The sequence below is a fragment of the Echiichthys vipera genome (assembly GCF_963691815.1).
Source record: "Echiichthys vipera genome assembly, chromosome: 2".
Classification (NCBI taxonomy): Eukaryota; Metazoa; Chordata; class Actinopteri; order Perciformes; family Trachinidae; genus Echiichthys; species Echiichthys vipera.
The window spans coordinates 13,870,071-13,883,755 of NC_139827.1; the positions used below are offsets into that span (position 1 = coordinate 13,870,071).

The following is a 13,685-nucleotide window of genomic DNA, read 5'->3' on the forward strand; positions in this document are numbered from 1 at the left end:
AGATTACACAGCATGTGTTATCCCAATACAGGCATTGCAGTTCTAAACTGTCACACAGAGTACTTTCTTTAAACCATGTTTGTTCAAATAGCATATCTTTCCCTAAGCAGATGTGTGCAGCACTATGCAGGTCACTGTGACACAAAATGCCAGGGTGTGTGTTTGTGGCTGCCGCAGCAGTGAGGCTCGAGTGGGGGAGGAGCCATAGATAGTGGTAAGTAGCCACATTATCAGGAGAAGTCAGGAAGCCTTTAGTATATGAATCATTTTAAATTATGGTTAGGCCTTTCGGGCCTGAGTTAATGTTTATTCCTAACACACACATAAGATCTGGGCAGTCGTTTCGCTAGTGTCCATGCTTTCCGCAGATGAAACAGCTGTCCTCTCGCCCCCTTGGTCCTCGTCAGCATACTCTGCTTCTTTCGCGACCTCCGTGGTGATTGAATCTTCGTGGAAGGTAGGAAATGTTGGCAAAAAGTCAGGATTCCCGCATATTTTTGTCCTCCATCCTTGACCTGGGGGAACAGGGCGGCAGCCTCTTTCATGTTCGTCACGCCGTTCAGGTTTTTGCTCCTGGTGTAGCGGGAGCCAGCTCGTGCACGTAGGTGGGGGGTTGTGTAGATGATCGCGATCGCCGGGTTTCGAGTCCTCTGCCTCTTCACCTGGATCTGCCTGTCGTGGTGGTCGGCTCATTTCACAAAGCAGGCTTAACAAACTCTGAGTCTAACCCTAAACTCTGAGTTGATCTACTCTGAGATAGGAAACTCTGAGTTTTCGGTTCCAGAACAGCAGATTTGCGTTAGTTTGATCTACTCAGAGTAGTTTGACCTGGAGTTAAGCGCGTGCACCACAAGTAAAAAAAGACAGCATCAATGGAGCCCTGATTCGACGAGTCACCATGGCAACGGGGAAGAGGAGGGCTACACTACAACTGCAACTGTAAATATTAATGCGCTCATAAGGTGAGTTTGATCATGTTTTTCGCCGAAAGTGTAACACCGCTGCTGCAGCAAAAGAGAGGGAGACAGTGCTGGAGAACATTGCTGCTCGGGTCAATGCGTAAGTTTAAATGTAGTCCTGTTGCAATCACAATAATATCACAGGGGGAACTGCTTGAGCGGTAGTCTATTAGTTTATTTCATTTAGCAGCTTAAGATGAAACATAAAAACATTGTTCAAACAGGTAAAACATCGGCACAATCTCATGGTGACGCCTCATTTTGAGCATGTTTTACATGGTAAAGTAAATATTACAGTAAGTGGCTGTTTTATATGTTGTATAAAAAACTCCCATTTGCAAAAAACGCAGCGCAACACACAATATCTGCTGGGATATGAGAGCATGACTTTGGTTGTTAATGTTGGAAATGTAAGGACGGATGAGGTTGTGTATGTAAATGGTGGACTGTGATGAAACGGTGTTGTGCGTATTCAGCACCCCTGCCGTGAAATGCAACCCCCTCGCATTATAGGTGATATTCTGGATCAGAAGGCTGTTGTTTCGACCTATAGGAGTAGCTTATATAACAGTAACCCAATTAAAAGCACACACTTTTGAACCTATGAATTGCAAGAAAAGCTGGGATTATATTTAGGAAACGCTGAGTCAAATACATTCAACTTGCTCAAAAGATCCATTTCATTCATTTTGTAATTATGGCTGCAGTATATTTCCACAGAACATACAAAATTGTGTTGTTTTGTGTTCGCTATTATCCAAGTTTGTGATTTTAAACTCTTTAAAATAGTTTAACAATTGTAAGTAACCAGTGTTCTGGCCGTTGTGGGTTACCAGGATATATATATATATATATATATATATATAAACTACTCCTATAGGTCGAAACAACAGCCTTCTGATCCAGAATATTACCTATAATGCGAGGGGGTGCATTTCACAGCAGGGGTGCTGAATACGGCACAACAACTACGGTACCGCTGGAAATGCAAGGACGTCTATGCGGGGTCTGATAATGATCTCCCGACGAATATGTAATTCTCTGTGCAGTAATGCTGCACCTTCACCCACGGGATCGTTATCAAAAGGACATGCCATGGTAGTGGAAATATTCGCCACCTATTATAACTTCTAATGACTGATTTTTGCAATGAACTTCTGAAAAAACAGACGACAGAACTATACTAACTGCAATTCTCTCCTCTTGGTGTCACTCACAAACCTACAGTGGCCCTGAGGGGGAAAATCACTGCAGCAAATAGAAAACACAACGCCAAATAGGAAAGCACAACGCCAAATCCCAAACCACAACAAAAAATCGTAAAACACAACAACATTAACTTCTACCGGAAAGGGTAGGTCTCTTTGATCAGAGGATGGACCCTCCTGATTGGACAGGCGGACTGTCTGTCTTTTAACAGGAAGGAGCGATGGAAACCCGTTGCAGCTGTACATGGCCGTGTAACGTTAGGGCGCTCTCTGATTTTCTCTGTTTCAGAGTGAGATATTGAAGCCGACACCGACACACATGTGAGGCAGATAGCTGGTGCATCTCCGTCAGTGCAGCAGCTTCGTCAGCCTCTGGTGCTATCGACGCCCCGGTGGGAGGAATGGAGAACTGATGAAGACTCAGCTGGACTGTGCATCATAAGCTTAATTTTTTTATGTTTGTCAGTGTCCACATGAACCAGCATGAGTACTCTAGCTGTAACGCTATTGTTAGCCCGCATAAGCGGTTAGCATCAGATTTTATCAAACCTAACGTTACAGGTTAACCCGGCAAAATCTGTAACATCAGTTCGCTGATGTTAAAACCCTGAAGCGTAGTTACAGAGCGTTAGTTCGAGATTATGTTTGCACAGCTAATGTATTTATAATTTATGGTTGTAAGGACTGTTATTGCCTGTGCCCAGACAGCCCGCAGACAGTTAAAACGGAGCTATCAGGCACGTAACGTTAACAGCGATGTTGGTGTGTTAGCGTCAGTTTCTAAGTTTAATGGAGAGACTGTCGGTAACGTTAATGTAGGGACAGATGCACCTACAGTTACAGAGCTGTTAGTGTTGTAGATTCAGAACAAAACATGTCCATTTACTCTGCTATCTAGCATGAACTGTTAACTGTACATGTTCTGTAGTAAACAGATATAGCCACTCCACTGACATGATGCTGTGTAAAATAACACCACTGAGTATAATGCAGTCAGACACAACTCTACTAGTCCCTCTGACCTCAATGATAATATTATATGATAATCTTAATGACATGTGATGAACTCATCTCAGTAAAGCTGGACTTATAAACGCCTCAACTGCAGACTCATAAAAAACAATAAAGTTAAAGCATCTCTATAATAGTTTGAACAAACACATTATTAACGTCATGCATATTGAATTCATTGCAGGGCCCTTCTGTTTGATTACATTATTTATTTATTGTCAGTGTTTAATGCAACAGTTTTATCAGAGTGGTAGTGATCCCCTAATCTACAAAATACAAAAAATGTGTTTTGTTCTACATACTAGATTTTATTTGTATGCTATATTATTTTTACTTCTGTGTTTCTTCACAAATGATCGAATTGTGAACTGCATAATGTGCTTTTTCTTCAGGCTTCTCTTGGCAGTCCTTCTGATGGACCAGTGATGGTGACGTCTGATCGCCCTATCAAGGGGAAGCTGAATCACTGAATGTGATCTAAAAGCATGTGTTTGCTTCTTCAGCCTTCACATCGGCCCTAACAGAGTCACAGAGAGGTCTACATCACATCATCACCTCATCAAAGACCGCTGTACCAGAGAGCCGTGCTGCCTGTCCTTTCCACATCCAGAACATCACCGGGGACAGCTGGGCAGCCTGTCTCTCACACAACATTTGCAGTTTAACACAAGACATCAGTTTAAGATTATTATTGGCCAAGAAAAAGTCAGATCAAAGTCTAAAATTCATATGAATAAAAAAATGTTTTCTAAACATTGTATATATGTCTTGATTGTCTATGTATTTTGTTCAATTAAAACATTTTTCTAATAATAAAATAGTTAATTTAGGATCGTACAAATCTAATAAGTGCTTTCTAGTTTTAAATGGATACATCTTTTTTTTTTTTTTTTTTTACGTTTGACCATTTGGCACATCCACATTCATATTTCAAAAAGATCCAGTCTTGTATTTTAAGTTTTGCTGGTGCAGTTATACACTCTTATTGTACATTTGAATTGCAGGATGTTTCTTATTGTTTTAACTGTAGTTCCTGAATATAAGAATACATGAATAGTTTGTATATTTTGGGATGTAGGTAAATAGTTTCACTTCTGTATGCAGACCTAACATTAATGCAGTAACTGATCTTAACTGCATAAAATGTTTTTATACAGTATGACACTTTGAGTATTTTTGTAGATTGTCACCTAAACGGGACATTTCATAATCTAAAGTCTTCCTCCTTCTGGAAACTGTCTCCTGATGATGGACCTAGTGAAGGTAAGGGCTTTCTGTGCCGGCCACACTCCGAGCAGACGACCTGCATCTTAGCTGTGTAATAATACTGCCTGGTTATATGGACACAATATCTACACTTAATGAGAGAAACATTTCAAATGTAGATATGAAGAGCTCTTTTCCAAAACGAGATAAAAGCCAAATTTTAAAAAAATGAGTTTGTCACGCCACTTTGCTGTATACAGAACCTTTTCACTGCTTCATCAATGTTTCATGCCAAATCGCTATATTTCTTTGTTTAAAATGGTCCACAAGATGCAGTTCCTTTCCAAACCGCGACCAGCGCCAAACCTATTTTTAGCCTAAATGCGATAGGTCCTCTCGACCAATCAGAATTCAGGGAGCGTTCTATGCGATCCAACATGGCGGCGCTCTGAAGCGGGAGAGTTTTTTGTTTTGTCCGTCCGTTCAACATGTTCAGACTGAGCCATAAACCACTTTGACAAGATAAATTGAATATTAAGCAAATGTTTGGGTCTGGGTAAAAAATTTAATTTTACTGAAAACTATTAAAATGGATTTATAGCGTTTTGGAAAAGAGCTCCTCATATAGGTAATGATGATCTCATACTTAAAAAACATATACAGAAAATAACCCAGTTTCCATTTTACAATGGTCTTAAATTTATTGTTTTATTTATAGGAAACCTTTTTTAATGTTACTATTCATCTATTTAGTCGTATTTGCAAGTGCAGAGATAAGTCAACCGTACATATGAAACATGAGGTTTGTTACAAAACCAACGAGTTCTGGGTTTTAAAAGCTGCATCAGTGTTTATGTTAGATTCACTTGGTCTAGAAAATGTGATAAAGTAAAAATAGTAAATGAGTTCTCTCTCAGCCAGACTCTGTCCTCGCTCTCCTGCGGTTCGTTTCAGCCCCATACACGTAGTGTAGCGGTAAATAATGAAAGTAACGTTTGAGAGAAGCACGGTTGTACAGAAGAAACCTGTTCACATCCAGATGAAGTGAGACGTGCCGTCCTCACAGAGCTTCATGGACCAGGGCAGCTACTCGGCTATCTGTCGTGAGCTAAGGTTGCGTTTAACACGCAGCTGGTGTTTTTGCTGAAGTGCTTCCCACATAGTCCGATATAATCATCCTGATGTTTAAGTTGGTTGACAACATATCATCTGTCAAGCCGTACGGATGCCCTGCATCAAAACTAATTCTTAATAAAAGCGAAAGTATCTTCGGAAATACTCATGCTTTGAAAATAGGCTCTTTTCCAGGTTTTCCATCGCTTCTCCCTGTTAAAAGACAGACAGTCCGTCTGTCCAATCAGGAGGGTCCATCCTCTGATCAGAGAGACCTACCCTTTCCGGTAGAAGTTAATGTTGCTGTGTTTTACGATTTGTCGTCGTGGTTTGGGATTTGGCGATGTGGTTTCAGATTTGTCGTTGTGGTTTAGGATTTGTCGTTGTGGTTTCAGATTTGTCGTTGTGGTTTAGGATTTGTCGTCGTGGTTTAGGATTTGGCGTTGTGCTTTCAGATTTGTCGTTGTGGTTTCAGATTTGTCGTCGTGGTTTCAGATTTGTCGTCGTGGTTTCAGATTTGGCGTTGTGCTTTCAGATTTGTCGTTGTGGTTTCAGATTTGTCGTTGTGGTTTAGGATTTGTCGTCGTGGTTTCAGATTTGTCGTTGTGGTTTCAGATTTGGCGTTGTGCTTTCAGATTTGTCGTTGTGGTTTAGGATTTGTCGTTGTGGTTTCAGATTTGTCGTTGTGGTTTCAGATTTGGCGTTGTGCTTTCAGATTTGTCGTTGTGGTTTAGGATTTGTCGTCGTGGTTTCAGATTTGTCGTTGTGGTTTAGGATTTGGCGTTGTGCTTTCAGATTTGTCGTTGTGGTTTCAGATTTGTCGTCGTGGTTTCAGATTTGTCGTTGTGGTTTCAGATTTGTCGTTGTGGTTTCAGATTTGTCGTTGTGGTTTCAGATTTGTCGTCGTGGTTTCAGATTTGTCGTCGTGGTTTCAGATTTGGCGTTGTGCTTTCAGATTTGTCGTTGTGGTTTCAGATTTGTCGTTGTGGTTTAGGATTTGTCGTCGTGGTTTCAGATTTGTCGTTGTGGTTTCAGATTTGGCGTTGTGCTTTCAGATTTGTCGTTGTGGTTTAGGATTTGTCGTTGTGGTTTCAGATTTGTCGTTGTGGTTTCAGATTTGGCGTTGTGCTTTCAGATTTGTCGTTGTGGTTTAGGATTTGTCGTCGTGGTTTCAGATTTGTCGTTGTGGTTTAGGATTTGGCGTTGTGCTTTCAGATTTGTCGTTGTGGTTTCAGATTTGTCGTCGTGGTTTCAGATTTGTCGTTGTGGTTTCAGATTTGTCGTCGTGGTTTCAGATTTGGCGTTGTGCTTTCAGATTTGTCGTTGTGGTTTCAGATTTGTCGTTGTGGTTTCAGATTTGTCGTTGTGGTTTAGGATTTGGCGTTGTGCTTTCAGATTTGTCGTTGTGGTTTCAGATTTGTCGTTGTGGTTTCAGATTTGTCGTTGTGGTTTCAGATTTGTCGTCGTGGTTTCAGATTTGGCGTTGTGGTTTCAGATTTGGCGTTGTGGTTTCAGATTTGTCGTTGTGTTTTAGGATTTGTCGTTGTGGTTTCAGATTTGTCGTTGTGGTTTCAGATTTGTCGTTGTGGTTTCAGATTTGTCGTTGTGGTTTCAGATTTGTCGTTGTGCTTTCAGATTTGTCGTTGTGGTTTGAGATTTGTCGTCGTGGTTTCAGATTTGTCGTTGTGCTTTCAGATTTGTCGTCGTGGTTTCAGATTTGTCGTTGTGCTTTCAGTTTTGCCTTTGTGCTTTCAGATTTGCCGATGTGATTTAGGATTTGGCGTTGTGCTTTAGGATTTGTTGTTTTGATTTACGATTTGTTGTTGTGCTTTAGGATTTGTTGTCTTGTTTTACGATTTGTTGTTGTGCTTTCCTATTTGCTGTTGCGTTATTCTATTTGCTGTTGTGATTTGCCCCTCAGGGCCACTGTACAAATCTCTCCATAAACAGCTCTACTGACTCCCAATCAAGTTCCGCATTGAATTCAAAATCCCCCTCACATCACAGTCTCTAGTCTTTAATAACTCTGCAGCACTTTAATGTGTTTTCTAAGTTCAAGAACCATTCTTATGCATTTTCTGAGACGTTCGCCTTTATTTTAGGCACAAAAAAAATTGGCTGTTAAAAAAACACTGTGGCAGGTGGATTTTGGCTGGTGGCCGAAAAAGTTAACTTCAGGCCCTGGTGGTGGTGTGTGTATTGCTGCCAGTAGATGTCGGGTTTGCAGAGGGCGGGATGTACAGAACAACAGTGCTGACATGCGGGATCTCTCCAGACAGATGGTATAGACGGAATCCGCTCAACATAGTAAGTTGCATTAATCTCTAATAAAAAATAAAAAACACGTTTAAGTTCTGGTGATGCACCTTGGCAGTACCTTGATTATCTTTTACGTAGGAGGACTGCATTGAAAAATGACGTGTTAAAGGCGTTTCTAAACCTGACCTGCCTGTTTGTACTGTTTGGGTATGGTTCCCACCCTGAATTATTTTTCAGATCCATAAACAGCATCAGTGTGCACATATAGAAGCTAAATAAAAAAGTGATTTAGCATGCATTCACATTATAATCAATTTAAAACAGATGGCATGATTAATAGGATGTTGCAGAGAAGTTCCAGGTTAAAACTAGGTGCGGTGAGATGAGAGGGGACCAGCCCACCAGGGGGTAGAAGTGTTCTTTCTACAGGAGCTGGTGGTTCATTGGACGAACCGTGTGACCAGGGGGTGGAGGATTCAACTTGTGAACGAATGAGAGCCAGTCTGGGAGTAATTGACATTCTAAATCTTAAACCAGGAACCGCCTCAGTGTAATGGGTATAGTTGTGGACCCAAGTACAGCACAGGTACAGGCACGGTCAGTTGGTAATGAACTTTATTAATGGACAAGGGACAGGCGAAAGGAGAGTCGAGGCCATGCATGGAGTCGAGGAGCCATTGCAGGGACTCACCAAATAGCTCAAGAGAGAGGCAGACAGAATCCAGGAGGGACTGGACGAAGGTCGTGGTCAGGGAAAGAAAGCATAGGTGATAACCAGGGAGACAGCAGACGGGATAGTCGGGGGAAGGCAGGGTTGAATCCGTTCAGGCAGCCTGGAAATCACTGGAGAGTCTTGCACGAGAGCTGAGAGCAGGCTTGCTTTAAACTGTCTTGAGATTAACGGCCTGTCATGAAAGGAACTCGTTTTAGAGATGTTTGCCGTCATCTGCTGTTGTGACTGTATATTGACATGTAACACTCACAGTGTGACTGTGTCCATAGAAGCACTTACTTGGCCTTTTAATATCTAGACCCCTAAAATATGACGACCAACCGGCCCGTTTTCAGGCACATTTACAGGAAGAAAACACTGTCTTGTATTCGGGAGAATATGGTTGTTACTATACACCACTGCTCACATTTAGCTGGCTGTACAAAAGTAGGTGGGTGAGTTTTTAGAAACTGTTGGGTAAGACTTATTAGGAGTTATGATTTGGGTTAGTATGCCGATCGCTGGAGGACATTGCTCTAATACTTGGTGGGTTTGCCCAACAAAAAAAAAAAAAAAAGGGACGTTGTCGGCAGGATTCGAACCTGCGCGGGGAGACCCCAATGGATTTCTAGTCCATCGCCTTAACCACTCGGCCACGACAACTGTTACGCAATACGTTTAACAATACGTTTATAATTTGACACTACACTACTCGAGCTCCTCCAGTCAATCAGAATTGGCATAATGCTGTATACGAGAGTGAAAAGGTACTATTGTTTGATTAAAGCTAAACGACATCGCGGGCTGCTTTTGCGACCATCAGCAGGAGTTCAGCATTGAATTGACTACAAAACAGAGCCTTGATGATACATAAAGTAATGTATACGAAATGTATTTGTTGAAAAAAAAAATCTCAGCCGTTTCCCTTTTGTTTCTGTCAATAAAAAATACAAATATATATGTTCTATTAAGTTTTATGAAGCGTTTTTTAGATTCATATAATACAGCTCAACGCCGGACGTGCTTATCTTCTCACAAGGCTTTTGCTGTGACGACGATGTGGCGACATGGCCGACCATTAACGATGGTGTTTCACTGAATACACTCGAGCCACCTGCGATTAAACCGCGCACCAGAACCGGTCGGCGCTGATAAAGTACTGCTGGCGGAAAGCGTTTGCACGGATAACTCATTTTATGAACTACCACGGCAAATGCGTCTGTTGTAGAATAGAGAGTCACGTGACTTCGCATCCACTCAGGCCCGTTGATGTAAAGTTACAAGATAAAAACACAACACCTTCCGATCGGCTACAGTGAGCTCGTTAAAACTCAAATTAACACCATCTTTACTAACACCGTTTATCCCTGGGGTTAATTTGACCCCAGGAATTCAAGCACACAGAAAATGATCATCAGAATCTAAGTTGTTACTCAAGTTTCTATGTCAGGAAGTCTCGTTGTGTATTTGTTGACTACTTAAACAGCATTTTAAAATAAACACAGCACCCCTACACATATATCCAGAATATCTTTAACGTGACTTCGGAAATATGAAGACATTCTTTTTTGATTGACCTAAACTTGGATCGAGGGATTTATGTTTGTGTAAGTTTATTATTTGTAAGGACTATTTTGTGTTATTTATAATATTTAGAATGAAAGTCATTTCCATTATCATTGACACCAGCATGTATTACATACAGGCTCAATTTGAACTCAGGAAACACAAACGATTTCAAACATTTCTAAATATTTGATTTGTTAAATAGATAATAATAATAATAATAATAATAATAATAATAATAATAATAATGATGATCAAATCATTAAAATTATCAAATTGACAAGAAGGAACACTGATGTGACAATTATGTGTACAGGACAATGAAAAACTATAATCATGTCAATTTGAAGTTTGCCCAGTTGTCCCCATGAAACTAGGAAAAGTCATTAAACATGAAGCAAAAAAAAAAAAAAAGATGTCAACCATGTTTTTAGAGATGTTTAACGTTGAACGGGGTGGGAAAATTTACAAAAGAGGATAGTGCAAATAACAAAAGCATCAATAACACATGTAATAATAACAAAATATAATACTATAATAAAAGCATATGCACACAGTAAAAATGACAAGTAACGATTAAAAATAGCTAAAACAGGAAAAAAAAATAGGGCAGGTGAAAGTTAAACACAAAGTGATAAATAAACAGAATGGTCAACAGTGTGTGTGTGTGTGTGTGTGTTTGTGTGTGTGTGTGTGTGTGTGCGCTGAAAACAGGAAATGCTTTTGATTTATTTTGATGCTCATGCTATATTCTGTAATAATAATAATAATAATAATAAATAATAATAACTGTTTAATAAACAAGCCCGTATAAATCCATACATACATACACGTCAACATGGCGAGATACTTGCTGTAGGTTATTATTATATTTTTATTTTATTGTAATTATTTCATATTCAGTATTCTATTTGTTTGTATTTAACTTTATTATATATTTTACTTATATTCATATGTTACACCTTTCTCTTCACTTAAATTTGAATGTGCACTACGTCTTTGCACTTTATTTAGGGCTCAGGTTGCTCTATTTCCTTGTGTTTCTCTTATACAATCTTTTTTTTTTAATTGCATTGTCGAAAGAGACTGAGAAGAATTTCATTGACAACTGCTGCTGAAATTGTTGTGCAAATGACAAAAAAAACATCTTGGATCTTGATTAAATGATAGGACGCTTTTAACGAAATCATTTAAAACAACTAATGGACAAGAAAAAACTAATTAGCAGATAGCAAGGTAAAAAGACAGCAAAAAGAAAAAAAAATAATAAAAAAGGTTTTTTAATTATCAAAAAGGCATGCATAATATTCAAGACAATACAAGTTATATACATTATAAACAAATGAGCGAGTGACGTCAATAACATACAAATAAAATAAAAATAAACAAATTATAGGCAACGCTTAATACTAATAAATACCTAAATTGATATAATAATATCAAATTGAATAAAATTACAGTATATAGTAATAGGAAATACCGTATATCTATATTCATACAGATGTAGGAGTTTTGCAATTTGACAACACTTTGCATATTTTTGTATAGTTTCATCTAATTTATAAATGCTTTCTCTTCACTTTAATGTGCACTATGTCTTTGTACTTTATTTAGGTTGCTCTCTTTACTTGTGTTTCTCTTAAGTTTAATCTAATTTATAAATACATAAAAAATAAGAAATAATGAGAGTATTGTTGCAAATTATATATTATTATTATGATTACTACTACTGCTTTGCTTTTATTTTGAAGGAGAAGGCGCTTCACTTCCGGAATCCCCGCTGGTATCACTGCGCAGCTTGACGCAGCTCCGGGGCCTCCTGTGTTTTCAACGGAGGGAGAGCCGAGAAGAAAAATGGCGTCTGCAGGCGACCCAGAGCGGGCCACCGTCCATTCAGTGTGAGCTTTCCATCCTGAAATTGAGACCGGGGCTTGGCGGAGACTTATCGGGAACCGTCACCAGATCCGTTGGTTCCTTCCTGCCCCCGTTTTTCTCCGGTGTGGGTGGCTTACTCAAGCATCGAAATTGAAGCGGAACAGCAGAGACTCTCTCCCACAATGAGGGGGAGAAGAGGAAGGCCGCCCAAACAAGCAGCCGTGATGCGGGAGGGTTCACCCGGGCCAGTCCGCGGCTCTCGGGGCAGCAGGAGCAGAGGGATGCGTGGACGCGGGAGAGGCAGAGGACGCGGCCGGGGACGCGGAGGAAGTGGCGGCGTTTGCGGCAGTGTGTCTGCGGAGGTGGACACGGAAATATCCGGCCGAGAGAACTTTAATTCGTCCCGGGGCCGCAGGAAAGTTGGAGCCTCAACCACCACCGCCACGGCGGCGGCGGCAGCGGCGGTGGTGTCGCGGGGCAGAGGCGGTAGAGGGAGAGGCAGGGGGTCGAGAGGCAGCCGCGGCGGGAGAGGCGGAGTGAGGCGGCCTCAAACCAAGGTGGTCTACGACGACAACAGCGACGAGGAGGAGGATAATTTAAGCTACAGGTCAGACGAAGATGAACTCTTGAACGACAACCCCTCGGATCTTGAAGAAGAGGAGGCCTTGGGAAACGACTCTGACTATCTGGAGGAACTAGCAGAGGATGATGATGCCAGCTACTGCACCGAGAGTAGTTTCAAGAGCCACAGCACGCTCGGTAGCACCCCAGGTACGTTTGTTTTTGCAAGTGCACGCTCTTAAGCACATTTGCATAACTTAAAGTGTGCATTTTATTTTATTTTTATAGCTCAGTACAGAAACCAAGCCGCATTGTTCAAAATGGAGCTTGCACTCAGGCCTTTGTTTACCGTGTGCTCTGCTTTTGCAGATCTGCTCCCCATGCTTCAACCCGGCTCTCGTGTTTTGACTTTTTGTTGGCACATTTTTGTTTAAATTATTAGGATTGAAGAATTTATTCGTGCGTTTATTCATTTTAACCGGACTTTTTAAACGTACGCAGCATTTAAAGCGTTTTCACACACACACACACACATACACACAAACACACGGTTAAACTGGACGTAAGTGTATGGACTGTATTTATCACTTTATTTTGGTCATTAATACAATATTTCTCCTTATGTGCACAACACGTGCAGTTTAGTTAGTTAGTTTTTAAACATTGTTTCCCATTGACCTCGGATTAGTACTACTAAAGCTGTAGTGCTGACATTAGTTGTTACCCGTCAAATAAATAACGTTTGTAATTGTATTTATTTACAAAGAATCATTAGGCCTTTGGACCCTTTTCCAGCTGGATTTCAGAGGACACATTTTTGTTGCATAATGCTGCTAAATGAGTTTGACAGGCCTTTGTTTTGAAGAGAGGCGCTCTTTTTTTTCACTTGTTGCAAACGTCAACTCGTTACAATATTACGTGGTGCCCCGTTACCATAGTAACCGCTGTGTTTATCAGGTGAGCAAATTAGAGCCACCACGGACCCACTTGTGTGGACAGTCATGTTAATAAAGTTAGATCTGCAGAAAATGAATTGACATCATCACATCTGTTATGCAAAAGCAATGCAGAAGAAGCAGTGTGCCAATTATTCTACATTAGGATTAGAAAAAGCGTGTAAAGGTGATCCATACTTTAGATTTTTTTAGATTTATTAATTTGCACAAACAAAAACATAGGCAACATGAATAGCAAATACATACAAAGGAACATTAA

General features: G+C 40.5%; 1 protein-coding gene across 5 annotated transcripts in view; it reads left to right on the forward strand.

The window, feature by feature from the left end:
- Window positions 1–11,875: 11,875 nt before the first annotated feature.
- LOC310959360 (nucleosome-remodeling factor subunit BPTF-like) overlaps window positions 11,876–13,685 on the forward strand; it is a 49,904-nt gene continuing 48,094 nt past the window's right edge. For all 5 annotated transcript variants that reach the window (XM_083930671.1, XM_083930672.1, XM_083930674.1 and 2 more), the window contains exon 1: window positions 11,876–12,680. In XM_083930671.1, the coding sequence (XP_083786797.1) occupies window positions 12,092–12,680 (589 nt within the window). In that variant the 5' untranslated portion in view covers window positions 11,876–12,091. The remainder of the gene's footprint in view (window positions 12,681–13,685) is intronic.